General features: G+C 37.0%; 2 protein-coding genes and 1 long non-coding RNA gene across 3 annotated transcripts; 2 read left to right on the top strand and 1 right to left on the bottom strand.

Moving 5' to 3' along the window:
- The first annotated feature begins 6,317 nt into the window (after nucleotides 1-6,317).
- Nucleotides 6,318-7,702, top strand: LOC136818857 (uncharacterized). The gene is made up of 2 exons (XR_010848371.1): nucleotides 6,318-6,450; nucleotides 6,833-7,702. It is a non-coding gene; the product is annotated as an uncharacterized lncRNA (long non-coding RNA).
- Nucleotides 7,703-17,549: 9,847 nt separating this feature from the next.
- Nucleotides 17,550-19,364, bottom strand: LOC136818832 (uncharacterized). Its single transcript, XM_067075065.1, has one exon. The coding sequence runs from the start codon at nucleotides 19,362-19,364 to the stop codon at nucleotides 17,550-17,552; it is 1,815 nt and encodes a 604-aa protein (XP_066931166.1).
- Nucleotides 19,365-19,886: 522 nt separating this feature from the next.
- Nucleotides 19,887-20,996, top strand: LOC136818831 (uncharacterized). Its single transcript, XM_067075064.1, has one exon. It carries the CDS (start codon nucleotides 19,887-19,889, stop codon nucleotides 20,994-20,996), a length of 1,110 nt encoding a protein of 369 aa, XP_066931165.1.
- The last annotated feature ends 3,322 nt before the right edge of the window (nucleotides 20,997-24,318 follow it).

Raw genomic sequence — 24,318 nt, 5'->3', positions numbered from 1 at the left:
CAAATTTGTTCGAGTTATGGAAATTTGAGTTACCGGGTGGGCAAAAAAAAACAAGTCCATATTTCATTCTTAATTGACGATAGATCGAAAAAAGATGTGCAATCACGATTTTGCACTTTTATTCTATAAGTATTTTCCCGATTTTTTGCCAAGTTTTAGCATCGAAAAATTTCATGGTATTGTTTAGTTTCTCCCCTGTTCTGATAATATTTTCACTTGACGTCAATTTTTAAACAATTTAAAAATAGATAGGTCCCTGAAATATCTTCTAACTCTCTTTTGAATGCGTGAAACTTTCTCAAACTTTCACAGAATTAATATAATATCTTTATTTTTTTCTATCCAAAGATGCCAGCTAAAAAAACGAATAGTGCGTCAAACATCCTAATTTGAAATTTGGACTTGTTTTTTTTAGCCCACCCGGTATAGAGTAAAATTAACTGAAAGGACCTGAAAACTTGTTCGAGTTAAGGAGTTATTCAAGTAACAGAGAGGTTCGAGTTAGACTCCTCTGTATTAGCTAATTACTGACTGGTTGTCATCGAGTTTTTTTGTAAAACCTAGATTGAATTACGATAAGGCTACTTTTCCTGGCGGCGAAGCATTGCATTGTACTCAGTTTTATTGAGATCGAATATTCTATTTTTCGGCCTATTTGGAGCAGAACATATAGTGGCAATAAAAACGCCGGACGATAGTGATCGTTAGCTTGATAGCGCTATGTGGGCGGTACTAAAAGGCAAATGATGTTTGAACAGGCAGCCAATAGCTTTGGTGAACAGGTTGACTATGTTATAGTCTAAGACGAACCACTATCTAAGAAAAAATCCCAAAACCGAAGAAAATTCACAAACGGTTTTTTGCCAAAAAAGGTTTACAGCCGGTAAAGTTTGCCAGTCGTCTCTTCGAACCTCTACCACCGATTTTTTCTGTATGCCACCATAACGGCTGTAAACTATACCGCGCGTATAATATTTTAAAGTCTTTACTATCAATGTACGGACGATAACATCGTCTAGTGATGAGTAGGTTGAGAGCGAACGGCCAGGCAGATGGGCGGAAGAAAGTGTGACAGAAATGGAAAATTCCGAAATACAAAGCTTAAGCGTATCTGCAACTGGTGCTGGATTTGCTCTTGACTTAATTTGAACTGAATGACTCATAGTCGAGTAAATACATTTAAAACATCACGAAGGAGGTACCATAGCTACTGAATATCTCAATATTCACCAACTTGGCACGCGTTGGCCTCGATATGCCAGTATACATAAAAGCGAAATCAAAAGAATAAACGGGATATACAAACAGAAAAAAGGATGAACTACAGATTCTATTTACGTGACCGTCAAGGAAGTAGAACTATTTGCTGATAAAAGACAGGCCCGCCTTACAAGCTTAAAGTTACGGTCCCTTACTAACTTAAAAACGGATTTTTCGGATTAAAAAGAATACCCCTCCTTCTAGTTATTGATTATTCAATTCATTAATCAATTTAATTTTTTTAGAGTCGATATTTTACGTGGATAACCCAGTAATTTAGGACTTTTAGACAGTTTTTCGATTGTTTTCACGGGGTCTAAGGCCAGCCGACTCGGCTATCTATGAACTGAACGGAACATTGAAAAAAGTGGGGATTCGAACCAAGAATCCCTGTTTTGAGGCGCTGAAGCCTTTGACCGCTTGGCCTTCTGCCCCTTCTTTTCAACGACCTTATTTTTTGTCCATTTTAAGGCAAAAAAAAGGGCTTTTCCGTGTCCATGTCAAATATACTTGACATGGGCACGCAAAGGGTTAAGATATAGGAATACAAAGTCGCAACATTCAGTTCGCCCTTAACCCCTTATTAGTACGAATTTAGCACGGCGAGTCAGAACCCTTATCATCAAGTAGACTAGCAAGCTCATCGTCTGCGTTTCCTTGAACAGCTTATAAAATGTTTGGAAAGTTTTATTCAGTGAACGTAGTGAGTTCATTGAATAGGTAAGCTGTAGCGAAATACAACGACGTGGTTTACTACCGTAGTCTAATCATCAAGTGAATTTCAAGCTGATATAGCCTCAACTCTATCCTACACAAGCCTTTCTCTTTTGTGCTTAATTGTAGGGGTAGGTGGAATAAGCAGGGGGGGCTGATACACCGGGAGAAAATCCATAAAATGGGGGCGGGTCAATATTAAGTGATTTCGGGGTGACTTCCCCCAAAAAACCCTAGGAAAATGAAGGTTTTGGCACTTTTTGGCACTTTTTCAGGAAAATTTCATAAAATGGGTGAGGTTATTATAAAATGCTATTGGGGTGATTTTTTCCGAAAAACTACAAAGTTAAGCACAAAAGTGTAGTCTACATTCTTATATGGTTTTCAAGCTAAGTAACGTATGACGGACCCTAGAGAGCCTACCTATTTCCATAAAAGGCTTTCTCATAAAATAAGGAGGTTACAACAGCCATAATTATAATTTAATTCAAGGATTAAAAATTGAAAGAATGAGAAACTACAATCCAATACTCCTTTTATGAAAGATGCCCGCCTTCCCGACATAACGGAGTGGTCGTTAAAATAGCGGATTATGCAATTCTCGAAAACCTAAATTATTTTAACCAAGCAACTCAAAGAGAACTATAGCTTCATAGAGCGTTAAGGCGTACCCGAGGGAGAAAAAATGTCTGGTAATGAAAATCTATTTTATCTCTGAGTCGTCAGGCCGACTAAAATAAACGCTTTGGTTTGAGCCAACCCCTAGAACATACCGTATCTAATAGGTAACGGTCCCCTTAATAAAACAGATTTTACAACGACATTTAAGCAAAGCACGAGACCAGCATTGAAAAGAAAAACAAATGAGTGGGCTTGAGTACATCCTACTTTCGACACATTTTTTTTATAAGCAACCAAGTCGTTAAATGCTCCAGGGCTCAAATTAGCCAATTTTTTCACCATCTCGTAAAGTAAAAGCTTTTTGGATATTATAACCATGGCAAACGATAGCTATTGTTCCAATAAGAATATATGGTATAAAATCAAGAGTGGTCAAAGCAAATTTTTCACAAAATGAGCTAGAATGCTAAGTAACCCCAGCCCTGGCCCAAAAACTGGAGTTGCTTATAAAACAAAATGTGCGCCGTACAGCAAGCTCATTTTCATTCATTTGTTCAATTTTTAATCGTCCGTCCTTTTTTTGCTGCCATAACTAGCCTACATAATAGAAAGCTTCAGGATTTTAACCCTTACACGCAACAAGTGTTTTACGCTCGAATCGAAGTTAGATATGGCGTAGCCAATTCAAAACTAGTCAAATATCTTAAGGCATCTAAGTCCTTAAAACAAATTGAAGCAACATTAAAGGTCGTAAAGAAGGCGATATTTGGGCGAAGGACATTCGGCTACGGCGGGTAAGATTGTGGGTTCAACCCTTCTTTAGTCTGAATCACAGAACCTCTGTGAACCACAGGTAAGTAAGTCTGCGACCGCAGTCGGAGGCGACCCGAAGGCTCCTCTTTCGATAGCTATCTACCCGAAGGTAGGGGAGAGCGTCACTCTTTCTCCCTGGATTTCTCCACTTACCCTTGATCCTTCTCTTAGTTGCTGGGCATCAAGCAAAGAGGCATCAAGTACCATTTTGGGAATCTTTGGTATGACCCGGCTGGGGGTTGAACCCACAACCTTGCGAACCGTAGCCGGATGCTCTACCACTGTACTACGGTCGCTATTAACCACAGATAGTATGGGAGCACAAATCTGAATGTCAGCACCTAACCCTAATTTGGGTCTTACAAAGAAAAGTAAGTGCAGAAATCAGTACCGTGGTGGCTGGAGAATCAGAGGGGGAACTGTCCCCTCCAATAAGCGGCCGATTTTTTGGGTGGCACCGAAAAGCAAGGGGTGGAATAAGGCGCCTTCGACAAATAATTTCGGCACCTTTTGCTTTTTGCACCTTAGTAATAGCAGTTTTTAGCCAAATAGAGAAAAATATCCAACAATTTTCCTTTTCGTATCGCTTGCATCATTTTTAAAAAGATACTTTACTTTTAAAAGGGGGGGCAAAAATCCCAACTTTCAAAAAGTGCTTCCTCAGTTTCGGTAGACCTATGCAACACTACTATACTAAATCTACCATTGGATAGACAACTACTCTCGGGTACCTAATAGCCGGGGGATTGGAATAAGCGGGGGGGGGGGGGGGGGGTTGGAAAAAATCTCAAAACTTAATAAGCGAAAATTTTTGAAAAGGAGGCTAATACAGCAGAATTAGGGCAAAAGAAGGAACTTTCAAAAACATTTTCCCAAAAATTAATAAGCAGGGGGAGGGGGTTGGAATAAGAATGTCCTGGAAAAATTAATTAGCGGGGGGGGGGGCGGCGCTATTAGGTACCCGAGAGTAATGAAAGAGAGTGCCTTCGGGTCGCCTTCGAATACAGTCGCAAATTGGAAGGACTATATTTTCCTTTGCATACGTGTCAAATAAATCTGATTAATCAAATACTTTGTATCCTTGTATGGAAGTGTAACAAGCGTTATTTATTCCAGTGGTAAAGACTTAAGTGATAAGAAATCCCTAGAAGAACAATGTCGGCTTTTATTGAGACTAATAAAGGTTAGATAAATCTTTCGAAAATGGTAGAAAACACACCAATTTGCATGACATTTTGATAAGGTCATAGTACTGTTTTAGACCAATTTCTCAAAAGATAGTAAAATTTATGTACATTGATGACGTAGGAGACCAATTAGCATAACATAACTTTTCAATAAGGTCATCCATCCCTAAAATACAAATTCTTGTATCATCTTTGGAAATGTTTTTTGAACCAGATGCCATCGATGAGAATGGAGTTTGGTCAATACGAGTCACATGACCAAATATGGAACAATCAAAGCATCTCTTCCTAAAGGTCAAACTGATTCTACTAAAATACAAACTTGCAAATATATACCTTATTAAGCCTGCATAGAACTCGAACTCGAAGCAACCTAATCCGTCAGATTATCACTTTGATGCTAATTCGACATTCTGTGAGATCTCCCGTCTGTAACTTTTAATCCCTTTTAATGTGTTGACTATAAGAACAGTTGTGCTTATGCTTAATTCGAATGTCGCCAAAAGAAAAGCAAATAAAAGTCAGTACCCAGCTGGCACACAACGTTGTTTCAACGTTAATCTAACGTTCACAACGTCCATCTAACGTTAGATTAACGTTGAAACAAGGTTGTGTGCCAGCTGGGTATCAATTAAAATGTACATCAACAATGCTAACAAAAACGCTATCAGCGATTGATAACAATGATAGTGCTCAAAAATCTATACTATCTTGTTTATATAGTGCAGTCTCTTTAACTGGAACCTCTATAACTCGAATATCTCCTTAACTGGTGGAACATTTTCGTTCTTTCAAGTCAATGCCATAAACCTTACTCGATAACTCGAAATTTCCTTAACTCGGACAATTTTGTGCCCCCTCCCTGAGTGGAGATTATGAGAATTATTGTACTATACTATTATGAGAAGCAGGTAAATCAAAGTACAGCCGAAAAAAAGTTTCAAAGCCACCTTAACACGCTCAAGGGACTATCACTTATTACCTCTAGTTGGAAAGGATCATTGTACATATACCATATCAATACTACATCCTTCTAAAAATTTATAAGGAAGTAGTACAGTAGGTTTACGTCCGCGTTCGAGGGTTAACTTCTATTTAGATGTCTACACGAAGGTAGGAGTCACTTCTTTCCCTGGATTTCTCCACTTACTCTTGCTCCGTAATCTTTAGTTTTAGAGATACATCAAATGACATTTTAAAATTTTTGATATGACGTGGTTGGGGGTCTAGTATAGGCTACGCACGGAATATAATGAAAGAAATTTAGAATGCATCGCAAGATCGATTCCTCGATTCCTTTGATCGATTTCTTTGGTGAGATCCACTTTCATGATTTTCGGAAAATAGAAGCCTTTGAAGCAAATTCGATTTTCTTGCTACTGCGGGAGCTTCGAAAGTTTAAGTGATGTCAAAAAATTGAATGTTTGGAGCTCAAAAACCTGGGCTCAAAACATTCGAAAAAGTCGCAAAGTGGAATAGACGTTAGTTGCGTAGAAAAACGCGGGTGACGTCTAATATAGGCTACGTACGGAGTATAATGAAAGAAATTTGGAATGAATCGCAAGACACTTCGATTTCTTATAAACTCAACCCTTTGCCTTATCAAGTTATCTCCTTAATATCCAGCTTAGTAATATCCATTGTCTCTCTGATTAAGTACTTTATGACTTTTATCTATACCTTTTATCTTTTACCTATACATGGGGTAGCGAGAGGGGAGATTGTTATAAAAGAGAGCTGAGACCTGAGATTGCTATTCATTTACTAGAAACTCTCTACTGCGCACAGTGTTAACCAAAGGACGAACAAGAGAAAACTGAGAGAACGGAACTTTGCAACATAACAATTTCGCAAGGTAAGGATATGTCAATCTTCAATATTGTGAGAAAGGAAACATCTTCAAAGGAGACAAGTTTTTTTCGATTCAACGTGACATTTTGACGGAGCGCTCTTTGTTATAGTAGGAAATAATGAGAATCCATTTAACCTACATAGCTATATCAGAGGAATTCCTCTGGCTATATGAAATGTTTTCTTGTGTATGGTCTGAGCCTAAAACTCTAACACCTCTAAGAGATTCTTCTTTTATTCTTCTCTTGATGCTTTGGGAATTATGTCGACGATTCCTTGCGTAGAAAACATTCAGGGTGACTAAAGTCAAAGTAGCTTTCTCATTTCCCCTTGGTATTAGTATCAAATACAAATCTTCTAAATATTTCTCATTTTCCATTTTCCAGAATCAACAAACAAACACGCCAACAAGATGAACACGTATACAACAATCTCAATCCTGGCCACCATATGCTGTATGGTCACACTCACTCAATCAAAACCCATGATGGATGATTCACTTTTCCTATTGGAAGAAACATACCCACAATGCTTTGGGGAGCAAGGAGCTAAAGATTGTCAATGTATCTGTCAAGGTGCTTTCACTAAGTGTCTGGCAAAGAAAGCGAAAGGCACAAAAGAATTTATCCCGAACGCTTTGTTTTGCGTGCGAAATCAAATGGTATGTAATCAACCGAACGTTTGTAAACCAGTCGAATTACTGAAGCTCAAAAGATGGGCACAAAATGTTAGCAAATCACTGATCTAAAGAAAAATGGGCTGGATATGTCACGCTGGAGTCTAAACCCCTCGATTGCTATGAAGCAGAGAAATGTCACGAAACGTCAGACAGTATCCTGGATGACTCCAAAACACACTATTGACAAATGTTTGAAGATCAGATAAAACTCCAATAAAAACTATAATGATATCGTGCTGCACATGCGTGCCAAAGGAGCGTAAAATCACAAACGATCAACTTTCTAAAGTCAGTCAAAAGTGGTAAAAATGCAAGAACTGTAAAAATATCTTTCTGTCCTACGTCCTCTCGGATCTAGATTGACGAGGTGATGATGATGAAAAATATCGTATCTAATTTAATAGATAGCTAATTATTATTCTACAATAGTTGATTTAAATTCAATTTTTCCTTTGTAAATAACAAAATTCAAATTTTATATATCATAGTTTAACAATGTAAATAGACCCTAAAAACGAAAAGTTTATATCTATGAGCCAAAAAAAAGATGAAAAATAAATAAATACTATAATTACAACCTAAAAAGTTTTAGACTGTTGATTTGAATTTAACCTAAGATGAACCCAATGTGTAGAAAGGTAGTTTTATACTACATCAACAAAAACAATCGAGAAACTCGAATCTAACCTAAAAGTCCCGGCCAAAGTCAAACAGCTTCGATCATTGTCAAACATTAGGAAATTCTTCGCAACACAGAACTATTCGAGAAAAAGGAAATCTGCCAGAGCGAATAAGGAAAAGCGGAAAATGGTAAGGGCTTAGATTGTAGTTAAATGAAATTTTGAGTAACAGGGAACTCTATAGAGTGAGCTTTCTGTATTTCTAGGTTATGTGATTTAGATAAACAGGATATTTGCCCACGATTAGTTAGCCTGTACCAACCCTCACACCGCATATTTGCTTTTTTGAGTTACTGTGGGATTTCTTCCTGCGAAGAAGAGTTTGGTACAGGCTAACGATTACTCCCGGGTACCTAATAAACGGGGGGCTTGGAACTTAGTAAGCAAAACTTAAAGTGTTCTGGGTGAAACATTTTTGAAAATAAGGCTAATACAGAGCATAATTTGGGCAAAAGCATTTTCCTAAAAATTGATAAGGGGGGTGTCTGGAATAAGAATGTCCTTTGTTGACGTCAAATGCACGTGAGAAAAACGTTAAATGAACGTTAAAAAGATCTGTTTTGGATGTTGTTATGGACGTTCGGTCGTTGGTTGATGAATAGAATAAACGTATACACATAATTATTGACTCTCTAATGAGTGCAACAAAAGATATCTGGAATGACGTCAATATCACTGGTAAATGACGTCATCAGATGTGAAGTTTTCCCATGATTCAAAGTAACATAAAAGGAACTGACGTCATCTGAAATACCTCGAGCATTTGAGCATGCATTACTGAACATTGCAGTTTAGCATAGCTTCAGAGGCCAGTGGATGGGTCCATCAAATGCAAAGCCTTAAATTTTAAGCACCCCTGTCTGTATATGACGTGGCAGTTGATTTTCAACGTTCACTTGGGCAAGTCATAAATAATAATTTTAGTTGTCTATTTCAGTTCAAACGAGATGATCAAATTGATCGCCCAGTATGCTAGACTTATTTCCTGAAAGCCTCGTTAAGGTCTCGTGAATGATTTTATGCCCGAGGTTCAAAGACGAATGGATTATTTTTCAATGAAGTAGGTCTGCATGTACTGAGCAAAGATACAAAAAAGTTTTCGAGAGCAGAGTATCAACTCGATTGACTTTAGATGGGCGATTAGATGGGTGAAGTATCGCTGGTCTATATTGGGGCTAGGTTATTCGAGAGCTGAACATCAAATCAATTAACGTTAGATGGACAAACATATCAAGGCACAGTTTTCAATTACTTCTGACTGCGAAAGAAAATTCCTGAAACAGTGCTCCAGCTGATCACAGGTGGTTGAAACTTGTTATTTACAATTCATGAAATGGATATAACAGTTTCTCGCTCAGTCAGTTTAGGAGCGAATGGAATAGTTTCATAGAGATGGCAGGAAAACTTCTAGATACAGTTACTCTGAGATCTCTAGCTTAGAGATGTCTGCTTTGAATACAATGCATTATTTATGCCCAATTTCTAAACGACGGCATGTGCCGCTAAAAAATGGCGTTCAAAATCGGACCCGTGCAGTACAGCTCTTGAGTAGTGAAAAGGTACTCTTCAAGTGCATTTTACCGAACGTTTCTGACCCCCTTTCTGAAAATGTAGTTTGGTTGCATGACTTATTTTGCTAGAGCCATCTGAAAATGAGCCTGAGAAGTGGACACAATGTGAAAAACAAATCAAAAACAAATCAAGATTTTTACTACCAGAATTGCGATAAAAACCGTAAAAAATGGTGTCACCGGAAAAACCTTTTTGAGAATATTTGTAATGGTAGTTGAATTTGAAATGACATAATTCTGCAAGTTTATCAGTAAGCAGTGATAAGAGTTTGAGTCAGATTTTGAATTGAGATCTTAAATTGAGATTTGGATATAAGATTTTGAATTCAGATTATCATTTTTTGATCAGCTCTATTGGTCATGAACAGAAAATGGAAAATGAAGAAATCATTCGATCGATAAGAGGTATAATGATTTCACAGTGATAATGACAGAAAATGGAAAATGACCAACGCCAGCATCAAGCATGAAGTCGGTATAATCAAGGACTTTTGGACAGTCTTTCGATATCATTAATTAGCAGGTTTCACGGCCAGTCGATTCATACCACCCTCATTAGTCTGGTATAGAATTAGTTGAAATTTCGCTTAAATCTGGTCAAAATTCCGAACAACTTGAAGTTGTTAATGAAATTGAAAAATATGCTTGTTGGGGTCGAAAAAGGGAGAGTCATCCTCAAATATCACCACATCAACTAAATAAGCGTTCTGACATCAGTACTATGCACTTATCTTAGCCTCCATGGCTACCCTTCATGGATAGACGGAGCGTATGTTGATTTTGAAGACTTTGAATAGCTTTGAAAATGTCAGAATTAGCAAAAAGGCTTTTTCTTATTCACGTATCCCCTGATTTGAGGCATTGCTCCACCACTCTCAAAGAAAGCGGGTGTAGAAAGATACTCAGCAGCTTATCTTATGGCAAGGAAACTAAACCTCACAAACTCCATAGGAAATCGAAGGTAGTTTTTTATAAAATCCTTCCATGCGGAAATCTTAAAAAAGTAGAAAAAAACATCAACAGAATTAACAAGATCAATCAAAAGCATTTAAATGAAGGTATAAGATGTAAGGAAAAGACTAATACATAAATAAATAGGTTATTAGCTACCAATTATAAACATCAGTTATATTTTCCGACCTTTGTAGACAGCAATTGCACAGTCAAAGCGGTAAACTTGAACCAAACCTCTCCACGGAGGAGATACTTTATGTCCTTTTAAGGAGATTCGAGAGGTTTTAGATCTCTTCTTCTCAGGAGTTGGGAAGATTGTCCTGCTGGTTTTAAGGTGCGACTGGCGACATGATACGTGAAAGTGCCTCAATATCAAAACAAATTTTTTCCTTCTTTCCAGAATGAATTCATTGACCAAAGATATACCAATGAACAGTCTATTGTATGTCCCCAGCGGGCACAAAACGTTGTTTCAACGTTCATCTAACGTAGTGAACGTTAGATAAACGTTGAAACAACGTTGTGTGTCATTTGGGTCGGTATAATGGAGAAATCGACTAATCTAGGTGGGAAAGTGGATTTTGACTTTTAAAAAACCACTAATTTGCATACACAATAGGCTTCAAAGAGCGGTATTTTGAATAGAAGTAGATGGATGGTAGATTATTGGCAATTGGCCATACACGACGTAAACAAGGCCTCAGCTCACGTGCAGAAATCTTTAGCAGAGCAAATTTTTGAATGACAGAGGATTGACTTGAGACATAAAATCAATTATGACAAGGAGATCTCCCAAGCTCCCCAAAAATGTAGACAAAGAAGCTTTTTTCATGATTCCTTAACCATGATAAGAATTTTTCACTTGTGACGAGTCTGTTATTTTAGGATATAATTTGAGTGAATACATATGAGGTGAGAGTGCGTTGACCCATAGTGGCTCACATCGGATTACCGCACTTGATCTAAAAACTGTTAGTGTTGTTAGTGTCTCGCAATCTAGCAGGCAGTATAAACTACAGCGTAAGATGGTTTTAACGAGACGACTCCTAGACCACTTACAAAACCGGGCATCCTCTGTAAGGAGAAGCCAGTCCTCATCATAAGGTATAAGATTATGGCTGCTAAATAAACAACAACAACAACAACAACAACAACAAAGAAATTGACAAAAATGACTGAATTCAAGATCACAATACGGTCCATTTTTGAATATCGTAGGAAGATCATATAATTCAAGACTGATGGTATCTATTTTCAGGACGTCAGGATTGGTTACCAAGCAACGAAATCGATGATGTCATCATGTTCGGACGAAGTGGTGGGAACGGAAATACCAAGACTTAATAAAAAAGGCTGCTTTACAGACTAAAGAACAAGGAAATGCCATGCCAGATTCATCAACAATAAGTATCTAGAGGCAATACCTCATTGCATTTACATGAGGGCAAACAAGGCTTTACTAACCAATATCCAACTTGAATATTATTTACACTCTGAATATCCAGGCTAGTTAACACATCCAAATCTTTAGGTTTGTTTAGCATTCCCATAATAGCGAGTTTTGACCCACAAAGTTGAGGACAATAAGAGTATTATTTATTGCTAACATTCGGCAGTAATGATCTAGCCCAAATCAAAGCCTCAGTAAACAGAGCACACATACATAATGAGCTCGACTAGCAAACTAGTCTGTTAATTAATCATGTCAGAGGGCGGGAACATAAAAGCGGCGGGCGTTTGCTTACTTTTCCCGCGTGATACCATTCCAGCCCGACTGGCGTGCCAGTCTAATAATGAGCTCTCTAATATCGTTTAAAAAACAAGGGAATAAGTTCTAAAAATGTGACGTAACGTTCAGACCATGTTGTTCTCACAGAAATATCACAAAAACGAGTACAAATAAAAAGCCGAAAGCCGAAGCACAGTAGTAGTAAACAATACTAAAGAATAACCAAAATAAAAACCCCCATAGGGCCAAGGGAGACAGACACGTGTGGATTATACAATTGTCGGTGAAAACTTACACATGATTCAGGAAATGGATCAACTTCCTGAACCAGGGTTTGTATTTTATAGGTGATTTTAAAATCAATGGTTGACTTGAACGGCTAATTACTACTTGCCGAGCTTTGTCGGTGTTGATTTTAAATAGAATATTGATTGTTAAAACCATTTAATAAACTTTTCAGTATTATAACCGATATCTATTTCTATACAGCTCATAATGTCAACACTTTCCGCTTCCTGTTGCATGCTGAGTACTTACTAAAAAACACTAAAGTAGGCTCAATTAAGTTAGGAAAAAATAAGAAGAAAGGTGTTTCTTCATTATACAAAGTTGCATTGAAAAATGCAGGGTGAATAATAACTACGGACGAGAATGTATAAAAGAAAGACCAGAAAAATCCAGTAATTTCAATATATATTACTTTTACTCTGAAAGCCAAAAAGTCTCTCCTGTAATCTTTTATGGCGCGCCGAATTACTTTTTATTACCAACTTTTTTTTCGACACCAACTTTTTTTTTCGACACCAACTTTTTTTTTTTCGACACCAACTTTTTTTTTCGATATCACACTTTTTTTTTGATACCATTTTTTTCCTTCCTACCAACTTTTATTTTCTTGTCTCGATTACCTGCTAACGTTGATTACTCAAAGTGTAAAAAGGCCTTTACGTTTATATAGCGGTAAATACATGCACATGCGCATCTGATCACAGATTTCTGTAAAGCCCGAAGGGCTAAGTGGAGTGCTTTAAGCTCTTCCAAGTAAAAAAAGTGAACATTGGAAAAAAAGTAGGGTTGAAGTTAAAAAAAACAGAAAGCTCACAAACCAAATTTGAAATAAAACACAAAGTACTTAACTATAAGGAATGACTTCAAGTTCAACCAAAACAAACTTCCAGACTTTGTCCTAAAGTCAGTCAGTATTCATGCTGGTGTTTCAGCTTTTTATTTTTCAATTCCATCTCGAAAAGTTTCACTTCATGGCGCGCAATTTGTTAAAGCCCCTTACACACATTATATTAATCAGGTTGGGTGGGCGAGACAATAACCAAAAAGGTTGACTTCGTAAAAAAGAAGTTTCGTATCCGGGTCTCGAAAAAAAGTTGGTATCGGAAAAAAGTTGATGGTGTTGGAAAAAAAGTTGGTGTCAGAAAAAAAAAGTTGGTGTCGGAGAAAAGATGGTATGAAAAAAACATGAGGTTTGTCCACTTAGGCACGTATTTTGATTAATTCGTCTCAGACGTCTGAGATCATCTAAATTTCATCTCAAATCTTGACTATTTTTTCCTTAAAAATAGCGTCTCAGACGTCTCAGATCATCTGGGATCTTTCGAGATCATCATTCTGAGATTCGTCTCAAATTTTGACTATTTTTTTCCTTGAAAACAGCGTCTCAGACGTCTCAGATCATCTGAGATCTTTCGAGATCATCTGAGGTTCGTCTCAAATTTTGACTATGTATTTCCTTAAAAACAACATCTCAGATCATCTGAGATCTTTCGAGATCATCTGAGGTTTATTTCAAATTTTGACTATTTCTTTCCTTGAAAGCAGCGTCTCAGATCGTCAGAGATCTTTTTTCATTGTAGATTTAACAGGTTTTATTGGTAAAAAATGAAATTAAATGTTATGATTTGACTGTACAATTTAGTGATCATGTATCTTCACAAACAGTTGATATAATATAGGCTAATCACAATTTTTGGAAAAACTTCATTTAAAAGAAAGAAATGACCATAAGACTGAGACGTACATCAGATAATCTCGTAAGACAATAAAATTGAGACGAACCTCAGATAATCTCGAAAAGTCTGAGGGCCCTGAGACGTCTCAGATGCACATTTTAAGGAAAGGAGGACAATAAAATTGAGACGAACATCAGATAATCTCGAAAAGTCAAAGGGCCCTGAGACGTCTCAGATGCACATTTTAAGGACAGAAAGACTTTAAAATTGAAACCAACCTCAGATAATCTCGAAAAGTCTGAGGGCCCTGAGACGTCTCAGATGCACATTTTAAGGAAAGGAGGACAATAAAATTGAGACGAACATCAGATAATCTCGAAAAGTCAAAGGGCCCTGAGACGTCTCAGATGCACATTTTAAGGACAGAAAGACTTTAAAAATTGAAACCAACCTCAGATAATCTCGAAAAGTCTGAGGGCCCTGAGACGTCTCAGATGCACATTTTAAGGAAAGGAGGACAATAAAATTGAGACGAACATCAGATAATCTCGAAAAGTTAAAGGGCCCTGAGACGTCTCAGATGCACATTTTAAGGACAGAAAGACTTTAAAATTGAAACCAACCTCAGATAATCTCGAAAAGTCTGAGGGCCCTGAGACGTCTCAGATGCACATTTTAAGGACAGAAAGACTTTAAAATTGAGACGAACCTCAGATAATCTCGAAAAGTCTGAGGGCCCTGAGACGTCTCAGATGCACATTTTTAAGGACAGAAAGACTTTAAAATTGAGACGAACCTCAGATAATCTCGAAAAGTCTGAGGGCCCTGAGACGTCTCAGATGCACATTTATAAGAACAGAAAGACTTTAAAATTGAGACGAACCTCAGATAATCTCGAAAAGTCTGAGGGCCCTGAGACGTCTCAGATGCACATTTTAAGGACAGAAAGACTTTAAAATTGAGAGGAACCTTAGATAATCTCGAAAAGTCTGAGGGGCCCTGAGACGTCTCAGATGCACATTTCAAGGACAGAAAGACCAGAAAATACATCAGTATAAAGGTATAACAAATGCATAAACAATCTATTATTGAGACGAACCTCAGATCATCTCAGACGAATTGTGCAAAATCCGTGCTACACTCGGTTTGTCGCAAAAAACGAAAAGTTGGTTTCAGAAAAAAAAATTGATGTCAAAAAACAAAAGTTGGTGTCGAAAAAAAAAGTTGGTAATAAAAAGTAATTCGGCGAGCCATAATCTTTGTTGCAAACGACTTTGGAATCTTTCTAAAAGTGAACCCCAATAAGGTGATTCTCATCGTCAAACAAGGATGCGAACCTATTCTTTAAAAGAAAGACCGGGAAATAAGAAAGAGTACGTTTATTTCAACTAGCATTCAAATTTTTCTTTAATTCAAGCTTCACGGTTGTTAAAGTTAGATCCTTATAAAAGATTTCAAACTTCTCGAATTGTAAATCGAACATAATACATCCATTGAGTTTGAAGCCCCGAAGGGGCTAGAGGTCAATCTTCAACCTTTTTAAAGCAAGAAAAAGTGAAGCCCTGCATTTAGAAATTTTGTTTGAAAAACACCACGGGTCCCGTATCCAAAATGGGAAATAAATGGCTTCATTTCCCATCCTAGAGTCTTGGATCTAGTTCCTTCGGGGCTTTGAAATCAATAAATATATTCCTCACTCAAGTTCGAATTAGAGAGTTTAACTGTTTTCTGAATGGGCTTTTAAAGATAATGCATAGAGGTCTGGCTATGATTACTTCCGTTAAGCCATCAAAAATAAGTATTTTTATAACCATGTTGGACAGAGTTCAATCATAATAATTCATGAAATCAATAAGTATACAATTGAAATTCTCAGTTTGAATTATATGTTCATTTTCCCACGAGTAGTACAACACTATAAAGAGATTATTTATTTTGACTGCCGAAATGTTGATATGAATTAATGAGTTTTGGTTCATAGAATGAATGAGCAAATAAAAAAAATTAGAATGAGATTGATACGGTACAAAAGCGTCAGTGAGGACCAAGGAATTATAAGAGACACTGGATAAATGACTCATAAAACGGAGTAGAGCGACCATTGTATTTCCTTTGTTTCAGAAACAATTGATGTTCTAGCTATGTCCGTAAAGGACAACTGTCATGGCGTCTCAAATGTATCGATTTTGAAAAATGTTTATTAATCTCATTTTAAAAAAGTTCTCTAGCGTTTTCATTTCGTACCTTTGCAGGGAAAAAACTTTGAAAGTAAGGCTAGAATACCAAACCGGATACATTTGTGAACTCTAATGTGAGAAAAACATCATTAGACAAGAAAAATCAAACAAAATGCTTATAGTAACACGAGATTTTCAATTGGGAATATCTTTCCAAACTTGTTACCACAAGAGCTAAAAGTAACAAACACTAAACTTGAGTGTCTTGGTGTCACTGTGATATGAAAATCTTTAGGAGGCACATGGTGGCAAGGTGGTTTTCTTGTGGTTGAAGTTTGAAAATTTCCGGTGTCAACATTCAATTTCTTATACACAACACGTCTTTTGGATCTTTCTCAGAGCTTGAAACGTCATAACGACATATAATTGGCAATTAAATAGAAGAATCTGACTCTCACAGGAAAGTTTTAAGTCTCTTTTGGGAATTGGATGAGTTATTTTTTATATAAAACGCAATTAAAATGTATCGAAAAATCATTTAATCAGAGAAGGAGAGTGAACAATAATATCATTACTGCGGACATAGCTAGAACATGAGAAATCAGCAAAAACCAGGTACTTGTATATCCAGTGTACAATAAATCCTTGTGAGGACAAAGTCCTATTTTAGAAGAACGAATTAACGTCTCTCCCCCGTTTGTCAATTTTTTTAAAATTCCCGGACCCCCGTTTATGAGAATATTTTCAGCTATCATAAGCTGAATTGCTTTATAAGCAGCTTGGTCTTAGTGTATAATTCCCTTATTTTGGTGGTTCAGAGGAAATTTTCAACCCCCCCCCCAGAAATTAGGCACCCCTGTTTATTAGATTTTGAAGATCCCCCCCCTTCCACTACCTTGTGAAAGAAAGACAAAACTGATTCTAAATTGTAACAAGATTCATTTAAATAATCCAGATCCAGCTGACAATTTCAAATAATACAATATAAAAGAAAGTCCGAAAATGTTCATTTTGACTTTTCAATACATGAAAAACAACAAAGTGAGTTTTTTAAAATTACAATATTTCGTACTCAAAACTAGTACATCATTCAGGTAAAAGTTCTCTTACAAACGTGTCGATGACTTTTATGTAAAAATCTTGCTAATTAAAATTAAAATTAGAAAATGTTCACTAGAGGATAAAACAATTAATCAATAAAATGTGGTGAATAGTAAACAATAGAAAAATATAAGACATGAGAACATAATTAGTCAAAATCCCAATGGAAAAAGAAAGGCTAAAACAAAGAGGCCTGAATAGGAGGCAAGACGATAGAAACGACTCAAGAGACAAAAATTAGACAAAACCTAGGAAAAAAGATATAAATCTCTTGAGGCTTTGAGGCCGTGGTTCAAAATAGGTGATTTTCTTTTAATGTATAATGCTTCTTTTATAAGAAGAATGTTCCAGTTTGAGGCTGAATCAATGATCTTTGTATTGTTCTCTACGCAGTTTAGGTAGTAGTCTCTCGTTTCAGACTTTGTCAATTCACCAAGTCCATGATGTAGAAGATTGGTCATGTAACGCATTTCTTGGCAACTGGTCAGATGATCATAAATTGCAGTATTACATGACTTATTCTTATTAGAGGTGGCATGCTCCACACAACGCTCGTGAAGATTTCTATCTGTTTTACCAATATAGTCGGCACTACATCCAGGACAAGTAAAGTGGTAGACGACACTTGATTTTAAAAGACTTGGTGTTTTATCTTTCATATTTGTAAAAAATGATAACTTGTTTGTAGAATATATCACTTTAAACTTTATTTTCTTGTCGGGCTGTACTGACCTTTTCAGCTTCTTTTCAAGTCTGTCAAGAAGTTGTTCACATTGGGTCCCATGATAGGTGGTCTTGATCCAAATGGTGGTTTCAGTTTCACGATCTGTATCAGGTTCCTTTGATACAGTGTTTTGGAGAGTTCGGAAAATCAAACTTTTGCACACGTGTTGTGGGAAACCATTCCAAGATGCGAACTTCTTAATTAGAGTAAGTTCGTGTGGAAGTTTATTATCAGAACATAAACGATTTGCCCTTGTGATTAAACTCCGTATCCATGAGGTTTTGTATCTCCATGGGGTGTGACTTTGAAAATTGATATACTGTCCAGTGTTTGTATCTTTTCGGTAGACAGACAGACCATCAGGAGAAATTTCGATATCAAGAAAATGTGGTGTTTCATTATCAAATCTATCAACAGTAAATTGAATGCTTTTATCGAAAGTGTTTAATTTTTGATGAATTCGATCGACGTCATTTGGTTTCACAAGGAGAAGCGTATCGTCTACATAGCGTCCGTAGAACTTAATTAATCCTTCATTTACAAGTGGCACAACAATAGACTTTTCAAGTTCGGTCATGATAATATTGGCAAGAAGAGGACCCATCGAACTGCCCATACTTACACCGTCAGTCTGCTCGTAGAGTTGACCATTACAGGAGAAAACGGTTTTCGTGCAGGTGTCTTTAATTAGTTTTTTGAGAGTTGATCTTTTAAGGGTGGTAGCTATCTCTTCATCTTTGTAAACCCGGTCGAGAATGATTTTTATGGTGCGTTGAAGGGGGACGTTTGTAAAAAGCGATACGACATCAAACGATACTAGCACATAGCCTTGTTCAAAAAGTTCATTAGGTATGTTTCGAATCCTTGTTGTTGTTTCAAAAGAATCTTTCAAGGTAAATTCATTAATTGTCAATGGATTGAGAAGATTTGCAAGATACTTCCCAACATTGTAATGAGTCGATCCGGTCGTATCAATGATGGGTCGAAATTTTGGGATTCGTTGGTAAGTTTTGTGTGTTTTAGGTAATCCGTGTGCGCGGGCCGGTTTAGCGTGTTTTGGTCTCATGGTTTTGTAGTCATCATCAGAAAGTTCATCACGACCGTTGAGAGTTTTTAAATATCGCTGTATTGTTTTCAGACGTGTATAGGTAGGATCAGTATCAATCTTTTTGAATTTTTTGGAATCAGAAAATAAAGAGTCCATAGACTTTTTGTAGTCAGCTATGTCGATTAGGACAACTCCATTACCTTTATCTGGTTTGAGGATTGCGACATTGCGACGTAGTTCTTTTACGATTTTGATAGATTTTAGATCCTGGAAAATTCTTTTGTCTTCCATATCAATAATATTGAACGAGAAAGCGCGAATCGAGTTTTTGGCTCTTTCAACACTGCGAGGATCTGTTTTCAGTACTTTTGAACGGTAAAGTTGCGACCAGACATCTTCAGCAAGGGCAAATGTGTCGATTTCGTTTGGAAAGGTAGCTAAGCCATGTGATAGACCAAAACGTAACAGTTTGTGTTGTGTTCACACTACAACTTTTCCAAACCAATAAACGAAAAACTAAACCGTAAAATTGACATTCTTTTTGCTGCTCGAGACAAACTGAATAAAATCACACAAAATCCAAATGTTATTATCACCAATCTATCTTCGCATATTCTTACGAACGACGAACACAAACTGTTACGTTTTGGTCTATCAAATGGCTTAGCTACCTTTCCAAACGAAATCGACACATTTGCCCTTGCTGAAGATGTCTGGTCGCAACTTTACCGTTCAAAAGTACTGAAAACAGATCCTCGCAGTGTTGAAAGAGCCAAAAACTCGATTCGCGCTTTCTCGTTCAATATTATTGATATGGAAGACAAAAGAATTTTCCAGGATCTAAAATCTATCAAAATCGTAAAAGAACTACGTCGCAATGTCGCAATCCTCAAACCAGATAAAGGTAATGGAGTTGTCCTAATCGACATAGCTGACTACGAAAAGTCTATGGACTCTTTATTTTCTGATTCCAAAAAATTCAAAAAGATTGATACTGATCCTACCTATACACGTCTGAAAACAATACAGCGATATTTAAAAACTCTCAACGGTCGTGATGAACTTTCTGATGATGACTACAAAACCATGAGACCAAAACACGCTAAACCGGCCCGCGCACACGGATTACCTAAAACACACAAAACTTACCAACGAATCCCAAAATTTCGACCCATCATTGATACGACCGGATCGACTCATTACAATGTTGGGAAGTATCTTGCAAATCTTCTCAATCCATTGACAATTAATGAATTTACCTTGAAAGATTCTTTTGAAACAACAACAAGGATTCGAAACATACCTAATGAACTTTTTGAACAAGGCTATGTGCTAGTATCGTTTGATGTCGTATCGCTTTTTACAAACGTCCCCCTTCAACGCACCATAAAAATCATTCTCGACCGGGTTTACAAAGATGAAGAGATAGCTACCACCCTTAAAAGATCAACTCTCAAAAAACTAATTAAAGACACCTGCACGAAAACCGTTTTCTCCTGTAATGGTCAACTCTACGAGCAGACTGACGGTGTAAGTATGGGCAGTTCGATGGGTCCTCTTCTTGCCAATATTATCATGACCGAACTTGAAAAGTCTATTGTTGTGCCACTTGTAAATGAAGGATTAATTAAGTTCTACGGACGCTATGTAGACGATACGCTTCTCCTTGTGAAACCAAATGACGTCGATCGAATTCATCAAAAATTAAACACTTTCGATAAAAGCATTCAATTTACTGTTGATAGATTTGATAATGAAACACCACATTTTCTTGATATCGAAATTTCTCCTGATGGTCTGTCTGTCTACCGAAAAGATACAAACACTGGACAGTATATCAATTTTCAAAGTCACACCCCATGGAGATACAAAACCTCATGGATACGGAGTTTAATCACAAGGGCAAATCGTTTATGTTTCTGATAATAAACTTCCACACGAACTTACTCTAATTAAGAAGATCGCATCTTGGAATGGTTTCCCACAACACGTGTGCAAAAGTTTGATTTTCCGAACTCTCCAAAACACTGTATCAAAGGAACCTGATACAGATCGTGAAACTGAAACCACCATTTGGATCAAGACCACCTATCATGGGACCCAATGTGAACAACTTCTTGACAGACTTGAAAAGAAGCTGAAAAGGTCAGTACAGCCCGACAAGAAAATAAAGTTTAAAGTGATATATTCTACAAACAAGTTATCATTTTTTACAAATATGAAAGATAAAACACCAAGTCTTTTAAAATCAAGTGTCGTCTACCACTTTACTTGTCCTGGATGTAGTGCCGACTATATTGGTAAAACAGATAGAAATCTTCACGAGCGTTGTGTGGAGCATGCCACCTCTAATAAGAATAAGTCATGTAATACTGCAATTTATGATCATCTGACCAGTTGCCAAGAAATGCGTTACATGACCAATCTTCTACATCATGGACTTGGTGAATTGACAAAGTCTGAAACGAGAGACTACTACCTAAACTGCGTAGAGAACAATACAAAGATCATTGATTCAGCCTCAAACTGGAACATTCTTCTTATAAAAGAAGCATTATACATTAAAAGAAAATCACCTATTTTGAACCACGGCCTCAAAGCCTCAAGAGATTTATATCTTTTTTCCTAGGTTTTGTCTAATTTTTGTCTCTTGAGTCGTTTCTATCGTCTTGCCTCCTATTCAGGCCTCTTTGTTTTAGCCTTTCTTTTTCCATTGGGATTTTGACTAATTATGTTCTCATGTCTTATATTTTTCTATTGTTTACTATTCACCACATTTTATTGATTAATTGTTTTATCCTCTAGTGAACATTTTCTAATTTTAATTTTAATTAGCAAGATTTTTACATAAAACTCATCGACACGTTTGTAAGAGAACTTTTACCTGAATGATGTACTAGTTTTGAGTACGAAATATTGTAATTTTAAAAAACTCACTTTGTTGTTTTTCATGTATTGAAAAGTCAAAATGAACATTTTCGGACTTTCTTTTATATTGTATTATTTGAAATTGTCAGCTGAATCTGGATAATCAATCTGTTAAGAAAAAATAAAAATAACACCTTTTTGAGAAGCAGAAAAACAGAATTAAACAGACAGATAAAACAACAAATAAGAGATAGCGATGATGCATTCGGTTTCTAATGGTGATTGGTGCTATATACTTGATACACCTTTACGCTCGGCGAAAAAATATTTCATTGAGAAGTATGAAAATTATGTTTGAATAAAAAAGTTTCTCGTCACTTTTTGCTCAACGAAAACAATTTTGCTTTCCCACTAAAAATCGTTAAAACTAACTTTATTTAGTCCCCTTGAAGTTGAACAAAAATTGAAACAAAATGGAAACGAAAATGAAAAAATTCCACCTCCCTTTGTTACCGCCTTTTTGTACACGAAATTCGGACAAAATATACTTACGCAAATTTTCGGCCTTTTCGTGAAATCGTTTTGCATTTCTCTTTCACAAAATTAAATTTACGCGAACAAATACATACATGTACATAAATCATCCACTTGAAAGTGATGACATGACCATGTCTTTCCATCTGACCCTGTTGTGCGCCAAACGAACCATCTCGCCTTTGTCAAGTCCAGTGTCTTGTTCTAAGACTTTGAGTAGTGTCTTGTGTGGACGACCTCTCTTCTTTGTTAAGAATGTTGGCTGCCAAAGGAGAAGTTTAGATGCCGGCTCATTTCCTCTGATGACGTGACCTGCTAACTGCAATCTTCTTTTCTGGATAAGACTGCTCAATCGGTGCAGTTTACCGTACAACACTTTGTTAGTAATGTGGACATTAGACTGGATGTTTTTGACTTTTCTCAGCATTCTCGTATACGCCCCGTCTAGTTTCTTTGTCAGAGTAGACGTTAGTGACCATGATTCACAGGAGTATAGGAGGATGGACTCGACAGTTGACTTGAAGAGTTGCACTTTTATACTGAGTGAAGCTTCTGATTTCCAGATTTTCTCAAGTGAATTAAGTGCCGACCAAGCTTGGGCAAGTCTTATCTCTATGTCATGGTTAGAGTTTGTGTAAGCTCCGAGGTATTTGAAATCGTCAACCTTTTCCAGGGCGATACCATTAACAGATTGGATGCCATCGCTTGTTGTAGGGTTGATGTGCATATATTTGGTTTTCTTAGCGTTGAGAAAGAGACCGATAGATTGAGTTGATATCTCTAGCTTGTGTAGGAGGTTTTCAGCTTCGACTACTGTTTCATTAAGAAGAGATATATCGTCTGCAAAGTCAAGATCTGCTAGTTTCTCGGTATGATGTCGTCTACTTCTGCGTTTTTCAATAGTGAATCCATCTTCAGAAGTAATGGCTGTCCTCAGAGCATAATCGAGCACAATAATAAAAAGGTAAGGTGCTAATGGATCACCTTGAAGCACACCAGTTACGACATCAAAGAATTCGGTTTCTCCTTCAGATGTCATTACATTGGCTCTGTTGTTGGTATACATAATCTGGATTGCGTTAACAAGCTTATCTGGAATGCCGTAGGCTAGGAGGATTTTGAACATTGACTCTCTGTTAACACTATCAAACGCCTTTTTAAAGTCGATGAATGTTAATACAGCTTCAACTTTATGGTTGTTGACTTCTTCTACAAGGCGCCGAAGGGCAAGAACTTGTGATGATGTCGATCGGGACGGACGAAAACCATTTTGATTGAAACGAAGCTTTTGATCAATCTCAGGGCGAATTCTGTTTAATATTAGTCTGTTGTAGAGTTTGGCAGCAACTTGAGTTAAACTAATACCGCGATAGTTGTCAACTTTGGTTAAATCACCCTTTTTGGGCACAGGTACAATACAGGATAGGCCCCATTCATCTGGGCGCTCACCGTTTAGGGTTGCATTGCAGAAGTGTAGAAGAACGGTACTGAGAGAATCAAGTTTCCAGAATTCCAGAGGTAAACCATCAAGTCCAGCAGCTTTTCCGTTTTTCATCTGTTTAAGTGCCTTGTTGACTTCCTCAAGAGTAAAGTCATCAATATTGATTTCCTCGTTCAATTGGAACACTGGATCAATTTCATTGGTCTCGCCATTTACGTTTTCAGGAATATTGTTTAGAAGGGTTTCAAAATGATCTTTCCACGACTTTTTTGGGTCGTCACTTTTGATAGAGACAGATGCTGCTTTTTTCTTCCCGCTTAACTCCTTGACAAGTTTCCAAGCATTTCTTAGACCATCAGTAGATTCTGATTTGTTTGCCTGGTTGAGTATATGAGTTATCCT

This window comes from Clytia hemisphaerica, unplaced genomic scaffold, assembly GCF_902728285.1.
Source record: "Clytia hemisphaerica strain Z4C2 unplaced genomic scaffold, Clytia hemisphaerica genome assembly, whole genome shotgun sequence".
Taxonomy (NCBI): Eukaryota; Metazoa; Cnidaria; class Hydrozoa; order Leptothecata; family Clytiidae; genus Clytia; species Clytia hemisphaerica.
This window is presented reverse-complemented; position numbering and strand designations above follow the sequence as displayed.

What these genes read in the sequence shown, in the direction of transcription:
- LOC136818832 (XM_067075065.1), bottom strand. Translation starts at nt 19,364, where the DNA reads ATGGAAGACAAAAGAATTTTCCAGGATCTAAAATCTATCAAAATCGTA.
- LOC136818831 (XM_067075064.1), top strand. Translation starts at nt 19,887, where the DNA reads ATGGAAGACAAAAGAATTTTCCAGGATCTAAAATCTATCAAAATCGTA.